The sequence below is a fragment of the Tiliqua scincoides genome, chromosome 2 (genome assembly GCF_035046505.1).
Source record: "Tiliqua scincoides isolate rTilSci1 chromosome 2, rTilSci1.hap2, whole genome shotgun sequence".
Classification (NCBI taxonomy): Eukaryota; Metazoa; Chordata; class Lepidosauria; order Squamata; family Scincidae; genus Tiliqua; species Tiliqua scincoides.
The window spans coordinates 42,289,104-42,306,600 of NC_089822.1; the positions used below are offsets into that span (position 1 = coordinate 42,289,104).

Consider the following 17,497-nt stretch of genomic DNA (forward strand, 5'->3'; position numbering starts at 1 on the left):
TGCTCTAGAAATGAATTCCTGCCTATTTGGTACTATATACAGGTGCAGCCTATTTATCCACGGATCTGCGGATTTTTCTCAATGAAAATGGGGGGGACCAAAAGTCGTACACACCTTTGCCTCCTTTGCCCTGCACTGGCATCTCGCTCCATTTCCAGGCAGCCCAAAACACTGCAAAAAGGCTCTGTCTTGGCCAGGCAGGGAAATAGCCCTGGAAGAGGTTCCCCTTGCAAAGGAACAGTAACACTCCTGGAGCCCCTGAGCCAGCAAAGAGGCTGAAGAGGGGAAGGGGAGGGGCGAAAATCTCTGTAGCCAGAACACGTGCAGCAAAGTGTAGCGTGTTCGTGTTCTCTCTCTCTCTCTCTCTCACACACACACACACACACACACACACACACACACACACACACACACACACACAGGGGCAGGTGTGGTAGCAACAGAGGGGATTACTTTAAAAAACCCAGGGAGTGTTTGCCAAATTCCCCCCCCCCCATTGAGATGGTGCAGGCAATCACCAACATAAGCAAACCCCCCCCCCCCCATGACCATGGTGCAGGTTATCATGGACACAAGCAAGCCTATCCACCAAGCAAAGCATGAGATTTAGCCTACAATCCTCTCCACAATTTCCTAGGAGTAAGCCCCATTGACTACAATGGGGCTTACTTATGAGTAGAAACGCATAGGGCTGGACTCTTAAAAGATCAGCATCCCATGTGAAAGAAGCCGGGCAGCTGGCAATGGGGAAGGCTGAGTGTGGATCGGATGGGAGGGGATTGATAACAGCTGCCTTATTTCCTTCCATCAGTGTCAGGCTGCAGTGTATTTTTGTAACTCTATGGAATTTAGCACAACGCGTTTTTGTTAATCGCGCTGAGTCACGGAACAGAACTAACACGGATAAATAGGTTGCACCTGTATTTCTTTTAATTCACCTGGTCAGACAGTCATCTGTTCAAGGTCTTGGAACTTGCCTGGTTGATCAGTGGCTTGATGGAGGGGGAAAAAAGGGTACAGATATGGAACTATATCATAGGTGGTATGCTATTCTAGATAGAAATTGTTTCTGTTAATCAAGCTGACTAAATGACAATAATGAATGTGACTAATGCAAGGAGGGGTGGAACAAATACTTGCTAGTCCGGTGTCAAGAAGGAAGATGACTTCATACAAGTAATTTGATTATCCTGAAGCTGGTTTGTTTGCTATAGAATGAAAGTGTGACCTCACTGCCAGGCATTTACTTGTTGGAGGTATGGAAAATGTGGTCAGATTGAATGCTTATTTCATGCCTTTTGGCATGACACTCAAATAGGAGGGAATCAAAAGTTTTTGGAATTGTGTCTTTTGTAGCAAAGCTCTTACATACATACACTGGACTGTATATGGAATCTGTATGCCGTTGATGTAATGAAGACCAAAGAAGTGTTGAAATAAAATGGGTCATCTTTAAGTTGCCACAAAGTACCCTGTTTTTGTTTGTAAACTAGGTGAAGTAGAAATTGTAAATAAGAGAAGAGGTCATTGACTCTTCTGCAGTTGTAACATCTCCTCACTTTACAACTTATTCAAACCTCAAATTGGACAGCTTTTGAAAGAGATACAATATAGGTGTGTGTCATATAAAGATGGGGGATACTTTCTCTTATCCCCATTGTTGTGCGATTAGGTCATTAAGTAAACACTGAGCTAGTTCCTTTGTTGTGTAAACAGACCCTTCCAGTAACTTGCTGGCCTGTGCAGGCTACTGGAGACTGATTGTCTCTTCTTTGCATTAAGAGCCTCTTTGTTGTGTAAATGGACACTCTGTTGCAGGCTATGGGAGACCTGATTACCTCATTAAGAGCCTCTTTGTTGTGCTATATATGGTTCGTCATTGGGTGGAAGGTTGTTAAACAACACACGCCTGTAGTTCTCTTTCAGGCAGGTTTTGAAGGCTTGAAAAGATGAGTGAGCATTTGTGGCTTGTTAAGTTTATTAATAAATAAATCTAATTGTATAATGACTATTCAGAATTTTCACCACAGACATCTAACTGGATATATACAGAAGGGAGGGTGTAGAGCTTGAATATTAACATGATGTTTCTTGAATTGGTCTTGTAAACTGACTATAATTGTTGCTTTCTTCTCATTTTTCCCTGTCAGCAATAAATTTGTACCTACTAAGAGAGAGTGTGCAAAAGCATAATCCACCCTTAACCAAATCTTTACACAAATCTGTTACACCAGTGGTTCTTAAAAGTTTTAGCACCAAGACCCACTGGAAGTGATGTCATGCCCAGAAGTGACATCGTCAAGCAGGAAAACTTAATACCCCTCATATGATTAAATTAAGTAAATAAATAAATTAAATGTTTACAATTTTAAAGATTTATTTAAAATTAAGAAACCCCCTTCTAACCCTTTCAAGCAGTTGCTGATCTGTTAAAAAAAAAAAAAATTCCCCAAACATCCCAAAGGCTGTAATCCTATACCCACTTAACCATTGACTATCATTGTTAAAGCATATATGTTGTACCTTGTTAAAAGTACAGATCTGTAACATTTCCCCAAATGCATTCACATACCATGGTAGCATCAAGTCTTATGTATTAAAAATAAAATACATATTGAAATGAATGGGGAGCCCCTTAAAATTGGCTCATGACCTACCTAGTGGGTCTCAAACCACAGTCTGAGAATGCTGTATTACCTTATACAAGTGGAACCTGTTTATCTGTGGATTTTATATCTGCAGATCTGGCTCAACAGAGGTCCACCGGACCCCCTGTTGAGCCAGACATGGCTCCATCTGAACTTTCCAAAGGTGATGGGAGCTGCAATCCAGTTGCCGCTAGAAAGCTTTCTGAAGCTCACAGGGGCTGTGCACACCTGCCCGTGGTCTCTGTGGGCTTCAGAATGCCTTGTAGAGACAAAATAAGAGGGCTTGCCTGGGCTTTCCAATGCTTTAAGACAGTGTTTCTCAAACTAGGTGGGTTACACGCCAATTTCAGGTGGGTCCCCATTCATTTCAATATTTTATTTTTAGTATATTAGACTTGATGCTACCATGGTATGTGACTGCATTTGGGGAAATGTGACAGATCTGTACTTTTAACTGGCTAATCCTTATGTTAGTTGGCAACCTTCAGTCTCGAAAGACTATGGTATCGCGCTCTGAAAGGTGGTTCTGGAACAGCGTCTAGTGTGGCTGAAAAGGCCGATTCGGGAGTGACAATCCCTTTCACACCAGGAGCAAGTGCAGTCTGTCCCTGGCCTGTCTCCCTGGCTATGGGCCTTCCTTCTTTGCCTCTTAGCCTCAGACTGTTGGCCAAGTGTCTCTTCAAACTGGGAAAGGCCATGTTGCACAGCCTGCCTCCAAGCGGGCCACTCAGAGGCCAGGGTTTCTCACTTGTTGAGGTCCACTCCTAAGGCCTTCAGATCCCTCTTGCAGATGTCCTTGTATCGCAGCTGTGGTCTACCTGTAGGGCGCTTTCCTTGCACGAGTTCTCCATAGAGGAGATCCTTTGGGATCCGGCCATCATCCATTCTCACAACATGACCGAGCCAACGCAGGCGTCTCTGTTTCAGTAGTGCATACATGCTAGGGATTCCAGCACGTTCCAGGACTGTGTTTTTTGAAACTTTGTCCTGCCAGGTGATGCCGAGAATACGTCGGAGGCAGCGCATGTGGAAAGCATTCAGTTTCCTCTCCTGTTGTGAGCAAAGAGTCCATGACTCGCTGCAGTACAGAAGTGTACTCAGGACGCAAGCTCTGTAGACTTGGATCTTGGTATGTTCCGTCAGCTTCTTGTTGGACCAGACTCTCTTTGTGAGTCTGGAAAACGTGATAGCTGCTTTACCGATGCGTTTGGTTAGCTCGGTATCGAGAGAAAGAGTGTCGGAGATCGTTGAGCCAAGGTACACAAAGTCATGGACAACCTCCAGTTCATGTGCAGAGATTGTAATGCAGGGAGGTAAGTCCACATCCTGAACCATGACCTGTGTTTTCTTCAGGCTGATTGTCAGTCCAAAATCTTGGCAGGCCTTGCTAAAACGATCCATGAGCTGCTGGAGATCTTTGGCAGAGTGGGTAGTGATAGCTGCATCGTCGGCAAAGAGGAAGTCACGCAGACATTTCAGCTGGACTTTGGACTTTGCTCTCAGTCTGGAGAGGTTGAAGAGCTTTCCATCTGATCTGGTCCGGAGATAGATGCCTTCTGTTGTAGTTCCAAAGGCCTGCTTCAGCAGGACAGCGAAGAAGATCCCAAACAAGGTTGGTGCAAGAACACAGCCCTGCTTCACGCCGCTTCGGATGTCAAAGGGGTCTGATGTGGAGCCATCAAAGACAACAGTGCCCTTCATGTCCTTGTGGAAGGATCTGATGATGCTGAGGAGCTTGGGTGGACATCCAATCTTGGGGAGAATCTTGAAGAGGCCATCCCTGCTGACCAGGTCGAAAGCCTTTGTGAGATCTATGAAGGCTATAAAGAGTGGCTGTCGTTGTTCCCTGCATTTCTCCTGCAGTTGTCTAAGGGAGAATACCATATCAGTGGTGGACCTGTTGGCTCGGAATCCACACTGTGATTCTGGATAAACGCTCTCTGCAAGTACCTGGAGCCTCTTTAGTGCAACTCGGGCAAACAACTTTCCTACAACGCTAAGGAGAGAGATGCCACGGTAGTTGTTGCAGTCACCCCTGTCGCCTTTGTTCTTGTACAGCGTGATGATGTTTGCATCCCTCATGTCTTGAGGTACTCCACCTTCTCTCCAGCAGAGACAAAGGATTTCATGCAGCTCAGTGATGATGATCTCTTTGCAGCACTTTAGGACTTCAGCAGGGATGCTGTCTTTTCCAGGTGCCTTGCCAAAGGCAAGGGAGTCCAGGGCCACGTGAAGTTCTTCTAGGGTTGGTTCACTGTCAAGCTCCTCCAGCACAGGCAGGCACTCAATGTTGTTCAGCGCTTCTTCGGTGACTACATTTTCTCTGGAATATAGCTCAGAGTAGTGCTGCACCCAGCGTTCCATCTGCTGCGCCCGATCCTGGATGACCTCGCCTGTTGCAGACTTCAGAGGGGCAATTTTCTTCTGTGTTGGACCTAGGCCTGCTTGATACCATCATACATCCCCTTGATGTTGCCCGTGTCAGCTGCTATCTGTATCTCGGAACAGAGCTGGAGCCAGTAGTCGTTAGCACATCTCCTGGCAGTCTGCTGGACTTTGCTGCGAGCAGCTCGGAGGACCTTCAGGTTGCGCTCACTGGGACAGGCCTTGTATGCTGCTTGAGCTCTCCTCTTTTCCTCAATGACTGGTGTCAACTCCTCAGAGTGGGCTTCAAACCAGTCTGCTGTCTTGTTGGTCTTCTTGCCAAATATGGACAAGGCGGTGTTGTAAACGGCATTCTTGAAATGTTCCCATCTGTTGGATATGTTTGCATCGACCGGGCCTGGAAGAGATTCCTCAAGTGCTCGTGCAAATTCCTCCACTTTTCTCTGATCCTGGGTCTTGCTCGTATCAATGCGAGGTCTTCCTTCCCTTTTCGTGTGATACAGTCGCTTTGTTTGCAGTTTCACTCTGCTGCACACCAGCGAGTGGTCGGTGTCACAGGCAGCACCCTGATAGCTGTGTGTGATCTTGATGCTGGGAAGGCTGGAGCGTCTGGTGAGAATCAGGTCGAGCTGGTGCCAGTGCTTTGATCTTGGGTGTCTCCAAGAGACTCTATGTTGGGGCTTCATGTTGAAGAACGTGTTGCTGACACAGAGACCGTGAAGACAGCAAAACTCTAGCAGGCGTTGGCCATTCTCGTTCATCTTCCCAGTGCCGAACTGACCTAAGCAAGTGGGCCACGAACTGTTATCAGCACCAACTCTAGCGTTGAAATCACCGAGGATGAACAACGGCTCTTTTACGGGGATCTTCTTGATAGTGGTGGCCAGGTCATCATAAAATTTGTCTTTGGCTTCTGCTGGAGACGACAGAGTCGGTGCATAAGCACTGATGAGAGTGACAGGTCCTGCTGATGACTGGAGCTGCAGGGACAAAATTCTTTCACTTCCCACAGTAGGTGGGATGATGGATTTCAGCAGGGTATTTCTGACCGCAAAGCCAACACCATGTTCCCTGGTTTCGTTTGGTGGTTTTCCCTGCCAGAAGAATGAGAAATCTCGCTCCTTGACAGATCCGGAATCTGGCAGCCTCGTCTCTTGAAGGGCGACGATGTCCATCTGCAGTCTGCTCAGCTCCATGTCGATGACAGCTGTTTTGCGTGCATCGTCTATTGCTTGCAGGTCATCAGAGAAGCCAGGTGTCATTGTCCTTACGTTCCAGGTGCCCAGCTTTAGGGCAGGAGTTTTCTGTTTTCTATTGCATGGTGCAGAGTTGTCGATCCGCTTGTCGGTTTTCACCCTAAACCCCACGCACCCCGTGAGGTTAACGGACCGTGGAGAGGCAACGGACCGTGGCGAGGCTAATCTTTATATGCTTTTAACAATGATAGTAAATGGGACTTATTCCTGGGTAAGTGTGGGTATGATTGCAGCCTAGGATTGTTAAAAATTTTCCTGCTTCATGACATCACTTCCGGTCATGATATCACTTCCAGTGGGTCCTGACAGAATCTTATTCTAAAAAGTGGATCCCAGAGCTAAAGGTTTGAGAACCACTGCCTTAAGGAATTAAAAACGTCATTTCCAGTGTCCAGAAGAAGGTTTTTTTGCCTCTACGAGGCATTTTGAAGACCACAGAGGCTGCGGGCAGATGCACATGGCCTCTGCAGGCCTCAGAAAGCCCTCTGAAGATCTGAAGTACAACTTTGGTCACCTTTGAAGGCTTTAAAGGGGCCCAAAACAGCGGATTTTTGAATTTACTGTTTTCTGTATCCATGGGGGTCTGAGAACTAATCCCTCGTGGATACTGAGGCCCCACCTGTATAAGCAGGCCAGGTGGTTCTGGTGTGTTATACCCAGTTGTCAGTTTCATTATTTTCAGCATATTTTCTCCAAGACTTTTGACCATGGCGGATGCATTTATTCGTAACTAGCAAATCTCAGTTACCTTTTGGTTCATTTTGCTATGCTTCTCTTCTATGGGTTTTTGAATATTTATGTCTTTAAATAAAACTTGCTTCCCCCGATAATTAAAAGGAAGGTTGTAGCTCAGTGGCAGAGCATGTACTTTGCATGCAGAAAGTTCTGAATTCTGCAGAAGATCTCTGACATCTTCAGGTAGGATTGGATAGTACTTTATGAAACCCTTCCAGCAGAAGGAAACCCTTCCAGGAAAAAAGAGGAGGTTAACTCTGAAAAGGTATAAAAACTGGAATTGAATATTTTATTTATTTATTTTTTTCACATTTTTATGCCGCCCTTCCTCCAAAGAGCTCAGGGCGGTTTACACAGCTGCTCCTCCCCTCTTTCTTGTCCTCACAACAACCCTGTGAGGTAGGTGAGGCTGAGAGAAAGTGACTGGCCCAAGGTCACCCAGGAAGCTTTGTGGCTGAGGGGGGATTTGAACCTGGATCATCCAGTTCTAAGTCCACCTCCCAAACCACTACACCACGCTGGCTCTCATATAAATGTCTCTGTAGGCCCTCTAAGTTTCAGAGAATGCTACAAACTAATTCCGGTTAACTATGGATTCTCATAAGTTAATACTAGGGTGAAATTTCTGTAATTTTAAAATTGCTACTAATCTTGTGGTTCAATAATTCATTTGTGTTTGTCCTTAAACGCAGGACCAGTCGTCTTCCACTGCTGCCTCAACAACACCCACTATGAAGCCTTCTGAAACAAAGGTAAATTTCCTGACACAAAGGATGTGACTTTTTTCATGTCTAAGCAAGTCTGTTTAATAAATGAACTGGCAGGTTAGTGACAAAGTCTAAAACCAAATCATTAACATTAAAAGACCTTAATGTGGGTGAAATATGGGAGACTGTGTCAAACCCTGCTAATAAAAATTCCTATCTGTTTTTTTTCCCTTCTACATACCATTGTTGCTGTAAAGAAATTATGATATTTAGGGCATAATCTTAACTGCGCCCTGAGGTGGCCTTGCCCCGGCCTGGGACGGTCACAAATATGCCGTAAAGCAAGTTTGCGCCTCTTTGGAAGTAAGCCGTGCCAGTGCATAGAGGTGCACTGGCCTGTGGAGGCCAAATCCAGCCTCCGTGGTGGCAGGAGAAGGTAGGTCTGACGGCTGAGCTCAGCCGGCGCAGGGGTCTGAGGGTGGGTGGAGGGCCAGCGGCAGACAGGCCCATGGGTGGCCGGGAAGCAAGAGGAGGGGCCAGGATTTGGCAGTTATGCTGAATCCTTGCCCCTGTTCTTGGGCGGTGCAGAGCGGCTCCTCATCAGGTTGCGCAGATCCAAGTAGACCCATTGGGGCTGTTACAGCTCTTTCCGGGGTAAGGGGAAAAGTTTCCCCTTGCCTTGGGCTGAGCTTCAGCCAGCCCCAAACTTATGCTGGATACAGCACTGGCCTGCCTGTTCCAGCACAAGGTAGGATTGCACTGCCCATGTCATGCTTCTGATTTTTCAGTCAAAAACCATATGTGTTCATATGGAATTGGTAGTTTTAGTTCAATGGGCTTGCATCCACATGACTTCTTTAACAAGGATTGTAACACTGCTGGCATACTGTCAGTGTTAACTCCTTTCAGAAATGTTTTTGTGACCAAGTTCCCTGATAAGTAGCAGTATTCAAGAACAACTGGAGTATATGGATTTTTCATTGTAGTTACTCACCAGTGATTGTAAAAGATTCTTGTCACTTATCAAGCACCACTGATAAGATACTACTGGTGGTATTGTAATGACCTTTTTCACAATTAGCTTTTCTAGTAATAGAAGTATGTAAACAATTCTAATCTTCTGTTTTGTATTGGGAGAAGCCATAATGCTCTGGATTTGTCTATATAGAAGCATATGCAAAGCTGGTGAACAATCCATCTGTATTCCCTACAATCGACTGTGTTTGTCATCTGTTCAAGTCCTAAATAATGTAACTCCCTTAGAGTTCTCTAAGGGACAACTCTTTTACTTCCTATGTAAACATTCATCCTTATAAAAAATTGAACGTTCAGTTTGACATATTAATTTGACAGACCTGTTAAGAACATAAGAACAGCCCCACTGGATCAGGCCATAGGCCCATCTAGTCCAGCTTCCTGTGTCTCACAGTGGCCCACCAAATGCCCCAGGGAGCACACCAGATAACAAGAGACCTGCATCCTGATGCCCTCCCTTGCATCTGACACAGCCCATTTCTGCAATCAGGAGGTTGCACATACACATCATGGCTTGTAACCCGCAATGGATTTTTCCTCCAGAAACTTGTCCAATCCCCTTTTAAAGGCATCTAGGCCAGATGCTGTCACCACATCCTGTGGCAAGGAGTTCCACAGACCACCCACACACAAAACACACTTATTACAGTATGTAAAGCTGGCAAATGTAAATTTGCATTGTGGCGTGTTTGGTTCCCATCAACCTGCTTACTAGAGATGAATAATTTCCTTGTAAAATGGGATCACCATGACTTGTAAATGTATGTATCACTTTGTGCCTCCTTGAACCTAATTACAAGCTGCAATTTCTGAAGCAGCAATAGCTGTTTTACTAGCTTTACTTATCCATCTTCATGAAACTGGCACTCAAGTGGTCATATAAATAGGCAAACTAGTCATTCATCTATTTATAGATTCTGCTTACAACTAGCTAATCATGATGAACTCCCTGTCTAATTGAAAACGTTAATAGAACCAAATTTGTAAAGTTAAAAACATTTGATCTTTACAAACAAGATCTTGGTTGACCCCAGAAATGTTCTGCCCCTCTTGTGTGAGCGTGAGCAGAATGGAGGAGTAATTTTGCTTTTCAGTTAAAAATAAATGTATGTGCTTGTGAGTAATTCATACCACCACTTTGCAGAAAAGACTTAATAGAGGAAGAAGTGGAGCCACTGGAGAACATAAGTGTCTCTAGAGTCTTGTTAACTCTTAAGTCATGTAAACTATCCTTTTAACACAGTAATTGAATTCAACATTCTGTTAGAGTGCTATATGGTTATATTGCCTTCCTCTGGTGGAGGTACAAGAACGCACAAACCAACAGATGACGAAAAGGAAGAGCTTTGCCTTAGATGCTGCTATAGGTTAGGTTTGGCAGAATCTTCCCATTACGTCTCTAGAGTTATTTATCAGTATTAAAGGGCAGATCTTCTGTCTGAGGCATTAGTAGCTTTATTGGACAGCTGTTAGTTGAAAATCTTTTTTTAGCTGATCTGTTGGTTAGGAAGAGAATGTAGTGGAAATTGCTATTGACGTTTCTTAAAACACAGAACCCTCTGAGGCTACAAATTTTGCAGTGTGTCTTTTTGGTTGCAGTTTACGCACACCTAAAGAAGCTCTTTGGATCTGAGCCATATCATTTTTTGTTGTGTATGAGCTTTTAAAATGTATAACCTGCTCTTATCCCTGTAGGTTCAGGAAGGATAGCATATGGAATTGCAAAGTGTAGATTAAAGAAGTAAAATTCTATCCTCAGAGTCAGACCCATCCACTGATTCCCAAATCTTTGTCTCCCACCTTATCCTTCTTCTATCTTCCCACTCGACTCAATTTTCTTCATAATTTTTGCACTCTTCTTGCTAATTTCTGAATTTTAAACTCGCTTCAATTTACTGCTATATTAGAACCACCTTTTGCTCAGCTACATAACACCAAATCTGGAAAAAACAACAGGTGCTTCTTCCCTCAATCTTTAGGACACACTACAGCAGCTAAAACTGACTCCTTCCCCCACCCTCCCAATTGGATGTCACATTTGGGTAACCTCTTCCCACCCAGCACCTAGAAATTAACTGGTACTCCTCCTGACCCAGCCAGGTAGATCAGTGCCTGGAGACTTCTCATAGTAGATGGGTCAGTCCAGAATGATTGGACTACTCTTCTCTTTCAGTCCCATGACACTAGGAAGTTAAGACTGGAGCCATGCTGGTTGAAAACTTTTAAGGGAGCGAGCTGTGTTCAGGATAGAACAAGTTAATAGAAAAAAAAAATTGGGAATGGAATGGACCAAAAGGCTATGTGTCCTGCTGTATGATTATCTAGCTTCTCCTTATAAGCCAATGCATAATAGTGTGCATTGTTGGCATCTTTCAGTCTCAGAAGACTATGGTATTGCGCTCTGAATGGTGTTTCTGGAACAGAGTGTCCTCTCCAGTGCGTGAAGCCTGGGTAGAGTAGATATGGAGGATAGACTGTTACCCATGCAGCAAATCCCCCCTCTCCACATTGCTGAAATGGTCCAATGGAAAGGCAGAAGCCAATACGCTTGGTTCCAGCAGCATCGCAGGAGTTGCCAGAACGTGACTGTGTTCAGCCATGAACTACCTCAGGGACTCCGGCTCCGGATTTTGCCTCGAGGTTGACTCCTGAAGCCTCTTCCATAACTGGATGTAGCCACAAGGCAGTGGAGGTTTGGGATCAGAGTTTTCCTTCTCTCAGATGAGCTGCCTTCCCAGGCTAAGGAGTCCCATCTACCCGGTGGCTATTTAGTCACCTCTTACGACAAGTACAGCCAAACTGAGGGCCTATTCCTATCCCCCAGTCCCCAGGGGTTAATAGTGTGTATATATCAAGCATAAGGAACATGTGCCCTGTCTTCTAAATAGTTCAAGCAAATGAGCCGAACATGACACAAGAAAGCAGTGGTATGTCTGTTTGACAACTCATAATTGTAAAATCTGGGATTATTTTTGTTTTGCCTTTTTTAGTAAAATAAAAACTTTCTTTAGACAGCCTCTTTAAAAAGAAAAAGCATAACATGAATGCTATATGTGTTAAAAATACTCCTCTCCATTTTTCAACAGAACACCTTTATCATTTCATGAGCTATTTATTTTAAAACCTTTATATCCTGTCTTTCCCTTTTGATTGCAAAGATGCCTAAGGACCAAATCCTATCCAACTTTCCAGCATTAGTACTGCTGTGCCAGGGGGGCATGTGCTGCATCCTATGGTTGGGGGGCAATCACAGAGGCCTCTTCCAGGTAAAGGAATGTTTGTTCCATATCCTTGGGGCTGCATTGCGGCTGCACTGGCACTGGAAACTTGGATAGGATTGGGCCCCAAGACAGTTAAAAACAATGGTGATACAATCAAAAACGGTTTCTTAAATTTTTCTGAGTTTGTGCTCTCAATACTAGGCTGCTTCCAGCCAGCAACAGACCAGTAGACTGGAATCCCACAAAAGGAAAAGAAACAAGAAAAAGGTGGTTTTTGTGAATCTGGTTTTTTTTGCATCTGTGTTTGAAAATAACAGCAGTCACACCAGCAGCATGTGCTCACCTGTTGGTCCTGAACTAATAAACTCTAGTTTGTCTGTCTTAAATCGCATAATATCACACTGCAGTCTTTTCCCCAAAACGTGGTACATTGTGTAATTCAACCATCAGAATATAACTTGCATCGGTATTCTCATTTCTCAGCATTTCTTACCATTCTGAACTACTAGCAAAGATATGATAAACGTCTGCTGACCGGTAGAGACCCCACTGCGTGTTAAAACCTGCTATAGTAGTTTCCGTACATGTTTCTGTTCAGCAAACATAGCAAAGATTTCTGCTTGTCGTTTTGATGGAAGTTTGTGTGTGCATGAGAATTTTTGATGTTTTTGCTCAATTTTGGAGACTTGTCTAATCTAGGGAAACAATACAAAAGCATATAAATTTGGAGACAGTAAACAATTTTAACATTATTTCCTATGACTCAGTTGTCTTGAGCAAACCGCTTAGTAGTATATTATGGCTGCAGTCCTGTTCACACTTACTTGGGAGAAAGCCCCATAGGAATAAATGGAGCTAACTTAATCAGTGGATATGCATAGGATTGTACTATTTGTGAAGTTGTTCCCAAGTTCCAACCTGCCATAAATTCCTTTTAGTCTGAATATGGAATCTTCTATGAATGTTCCAAACGCTTCTCCCACTTCCTCTCCCCACCCACCATTCCTCCTGCCCTTGCCCAATGCTGCAGTTTGAACATCATTTCTTATCTGATGTGTGTGTTTTATCAATTTCTGTGCTTTGCTTCCTTTTGCTGGCTGACTGGAGAGAGCAGAACAGTCTTTTCTGTCTGCTGTGCATGAGTTGAAAATTCACAAGCCTGTTTCAAAGTAGGCTTGTGAAAAGTCATGGGAACTGTAGTTTTTTAGTCCTTCACTATAGTCTTAGTACCTGCTCAAAAGACTACAACCCTTATCGGCAGCAGCTCAGAGGAGCTCATATTGCTACAACCAATAAAAAGTTGTCCTCTCTTCTTTGGCCCTGCTCCTCAGATTGCCCTCTCCATTCAGTCCAGTTCTGGTCTTTTTGCTCTTAGACATAAATCCTCTTTTTCTTTTCATTTTAAAGTACCAAAAAATCTTATATTCTAAACATTTGTTTGTTTGTTTTTAATTCTGTAACATCGCTCCATCTTCCAGGCACTACAAAAAGCAAAAGCAGAATCTGAAAAAGCAGCACAGTTAGCCAAGGTAAAGGAACACATACTATTCTTTGTGTTTTGAGTTGAAGTGTCTTAAAATCTTTTTTTTAATCAAAAATATTTACATCAATGGGAACTGAGTAGCATTCCAACTTTCTGCATGTTGACTTGCATATAAGTAATACTGTGTTCAATCAGACTTCAAGATTAAAGTGCATAGGATTGTGGTCTAAAAGTGCAATCTAATATTACTTACCAGGAAGGCAGTCCCATTAAATTCAATGGAATTCCTTTTGTGCTGTATGTGTCTTAAGGTTGTGACAGTAGAAGATAAAGGTTTGCGGTCTCTCTCTTATGCAGGCTTCATAGTTTAATTCCAAATAGTAATTAAATGAACATTTGGATAGCAACCACAGTTTTCTTCCTCCGAAGAAAGGGAAACTGTGTGTGATGCCCACTATGTAAAAGAAATTACATTCTTTAATTCAGAATGTTTGTATCCATTTAGCTGATTCAGTGAGTGTTTTGATAATAATAAATGCTGGGCTAAAATGCACATAGGTGAATATATGTATGTGACATGAATAAGTAGTATATAAATGTAAAGCTTGAATGAAGTTGTTGGCAAAGAATCATAGCCATATCTTGTTTTCTGATACACATACAACATTGAATTTGAGAAGCGTTGGACCATTTACTATTCAGTGCAAATTACAATAATGTTTGTTTCTTTATTCATCATGCAGAGCAGTTTGTTCTACAATTTAAAAATCAATAACAGCAACATGTAATATGGAAATACAGTAGCTTATTTATACTGTATTATCTCTTATTGCTACTTACAGCCAGCTGATTCTCAGACTAAACCTCCATCTGAAGAGAAGCAAAAAGACCCTGGAGGGGTAATTTGTTTTCCCACTATCCTAACTATTTTCAGTGCAAAGATGTGCAAAGGCATTCATAATACCCTTTTGTTTGTGCAGGCAAAAAGCCCAAGCACACCTTCTGTAGCAGCAGAACCTAAACAACCAAGCACAGAAAAACCTGCCTCTGCTCAGATTGACAAGTCACCATCACAGGTGACACCAGTAAAAGAACCCAAGGTAAAGAAGAGTCTCAGATCCTCACTCCTAAAGCATTCACTGAATGCCTCTGCTAGGGCATATACAGGATTGGTATACTGAGGCTAGTTCACTAGCTATACTGTGATGTAGAGCAAGTGCTTGTACATCTCTTGAAATTGACCCAGATTAGTGCAGTCATTAGCTGATGGCTAATGTGAACTGTTGCTTGTGATCCAGTGGAAAGTGTGCAGAATTTAGATCAGGTTTTAAATTCTAGCCTTGCTTTAGTACTACTCTTCTCACCTTGGAAGAGTCATTTTATTAGCCTTAATTCTTTATCTTGAGTGGTGTGGAGACTAAGCACTGAAAAAATGCCTATAAATATATGTATTTCTGAGGCATGGGGATTATGCTCTAGTGTCTAGATCAGTGGTTCCCAATCTTTTGGAGCCTGCGGACCACTGAGGCAAAAACTGGAATTGTTGTGGGCCACGTCCAACCCCTCTGCGCACAAAAAGTATAATTAAATTTGTAGTAATTAGAGAAGATTTATTGGAGATTTTATTAGATGTATTATTTTTTAGAGAAGATTTGTTGGTAGCTCCTTTCATTGCTGGCTGTGGGCAGTCTGTTCTTTACCCTCTCTGGTGGTCGATGGGGAAATGTCTCCCATGGACTGCAAGAGGGTAGAGAATGGACCACCCACAGTTGCAGCTGATACTTCAGTGCTGGCTACAGGCAGTCCATTCTCCACCCTCTCTTCTAGTCCCTGGAGGAATACTCACTTGCCACGACATTGGAAGTGATCAAAAGCAATTCTCCCCCCCCCCCCCCCGAGACCTCATGGACCATTTCTCAGGGTCTTATGGATCACCTGTGGTCTGCAGACCACAGGTGGGGAACTAGTGGGCTAGACCTTTACTGAATGCAGTTGTCCAGTGTAGCAGAACTTCAGATGTGATGATTGTTCAAAGATGGAAGTGAAAGTGTGACAAAAGCATTTTGGTAGTATTAAATTATTCTCATTAGGATATTATGCCCATAATGCAACTGTTTGATTTAAGCTGGTCATGTTTAGAAGCAGGCTATTTTTGAGTAGCTTTGTCTGCTTTTAGCTCTGACATCCTTAACTGCTAATAGAAAGACATTCATATGAAATTTTTCTTTTTTCTTTTTCCACTTCAGGCTAAATCTGATGGTAAACCATTGGCTACTACGGCAGCCATTGCAGCTACTGGGGCAGTTACAGCAGCTTCTGGCTTGGCTGCCACATCCACAGAGGTGGGTTTGCTGTTTAAGGTTAATCAGGTGCCCAAGTCATGCCCATACTAGTTCTCAGGGGTGCATTCTTATTTTCAGACTAAAGAAAATAAAGTAGCAGCCAAAACTCCAGCTACTCCAGACAGTAAACCATTTGAAAAGGTAAGCAGCTGTTTAATACCTATCAAAGGTAATGCAAAATGCAACAGTTGATTTTTTTTTTAATCTTAGTGTATCTAGTTTAGATGACCTTGCTTCTCTTTTCAATATACAATATCAGTTTGGGTCACATGGTATTAATTTTAATTTTATTTTAATTTTATTTTACTGAGGCTCAGCCCTTTCTTGTTCTAGCTATGAATTGCTGATCTCTTGAAGGATGGCATATAGTTTGGAGATCAGGTCTCGTTTCCCAAATTAAAAATCTGAAGGAAGAAGGGACTCACTTTCCATCTCCGGGCACTGAAACTGAGAACATTTTAGTATATGAATCTTTAATGAAACAACTGCAATTAAACAACTGCAACTTACATCTCAATTTTTAAAACATCTGACAGTGCCAGAGTGCTAGTGGGGGAGGGGGGTGAATGACAGACAGACAGATGAGGAGGAGGAAGAAGGATGCAAAAAGAGAGCACAAGACCTGGAAAAGACTAAGAGCCAAATCCTATCCAGCTTTCCACAGCTGTCGAATGGGTGGTGATTAATTTTGGTCAGTGGAGAAAAAGCTGATCAGGATATTTAGGTAGGTAGAATGGATGTGAGCAGCTGTGTGGAGGGCAAGCTATATCCTATGGGAAGTGAACTTGGATACTAAGGAATTTGGAGCTTCACGGTGATCAGAGTTTCTTGAAAGAATTTCAGCTTTTGAACTTTCAGATATGCTGGAAGTTTGCAGTTAAAGAAGATGGTACACAAAGTAAACAATGATTTAAATGTGTTGTTAGAAGACAGTATTGCATGTTGTATTGTGTTTTGTTTAAATACATCTACATTACCATCTGGAATATTGTATACCTTATTAAATGTAAATATCTGTTTGTTTAGTCTGACTTGGATTCTGCCTTAGACGATCTAATAGATTCTCTGGGAGGTCCTGCAGAAAATGAACCGCCTAGTCCTGCATACACTGGACCAGCAATTTCGGTATGGAATCTCGTCTGTAGGAGCTAAGGCGCTTCCTTGCTAGGTCTGCTATCTGCAGTGGTGCCTTTCAGCATATGAATGAATTTGTAATTCAAAATATGAGTTGATTTGAGCTGCATTACCATTCCAATTTAATTTTCTTGTGAATAGAGATGCCAATTATTTTTTGGCAACTTAATCTACATTTGTTTGTGAATCCTTTTCATTTTGTGGTGTCAACATAAATGTCTTTTAACACAGTAACTTATATGAAATATTTTAATATTTGTTGGAAGGCTCTGCTGCATCTGCCCAATGGAATTCTTTCTGTTTTTCCTTTCTACTTGCTTTCTTTTTTACCTTTCCATTGCTGCTTTTGTTAGTTTCTTGAATTAATCAGTTATATTTACATAAGTCCATTAATATCTGTGTATGTCTGTTTGTAGGGAAGTGTGTATAATTTGTATTTATTATATAGCCAAAAAAAGAAAGAGAAGTAAAGAAATTTCAATAAGTATGTCTTTCCCCCCCGCTGTGTAGCAGGGCTTTGTGTATTCCCTCTTTGTGGAGACTTATTGGGA

At 42.8% G+C, this 17,497-nt stretch overlaps 1 protein-coding gene across 8 annotated transcripts in view; it reads left to right on the plus strand.

Annotated features, from left to right (window-relative positions):
• CAST (calpastatin) overlaps nt 1-17,497 on the plus strand; it is an 81,976-nt gene that overhangs the window by 39,319 nt on the left and 25,160 nt on the right. For all 8 annotated transcript variants that reach the window (XM_066614625.1, XM_066614628.1, XM_066614626.1 and 5 more), the window contains 8 exons: nt 7,717-7,776; nt 12,189-12,254; nt 13,466-13,516; nt 14,313-14,369; nt 14,451-14,570; nt 15,717-15,812; nt 15,891-15,953; nt 16,839-16,937. In XM_066614625.1, coding sequence (XP_066470722.1) covers nt 7,717-7,776; nt 12,189-12,254; nt 13,466-13,516; nt 14,313-14,369; nt 14,451-14,570; nt 15,717-15,812; nt 15,891-15,953; nt 16,839-16,937 — 612 coding nt within the window. The remainder of the gene's footprint in view (nt 1-7,716; nt 7,777-12,188; nt 12,255-13,465; nt 13,517-14,312; nt 14,370-14,450; nt 14,571-15,716; nt 15,813-15,890; nt 15,954-16,838; nt 16,938-17,497) is intronic.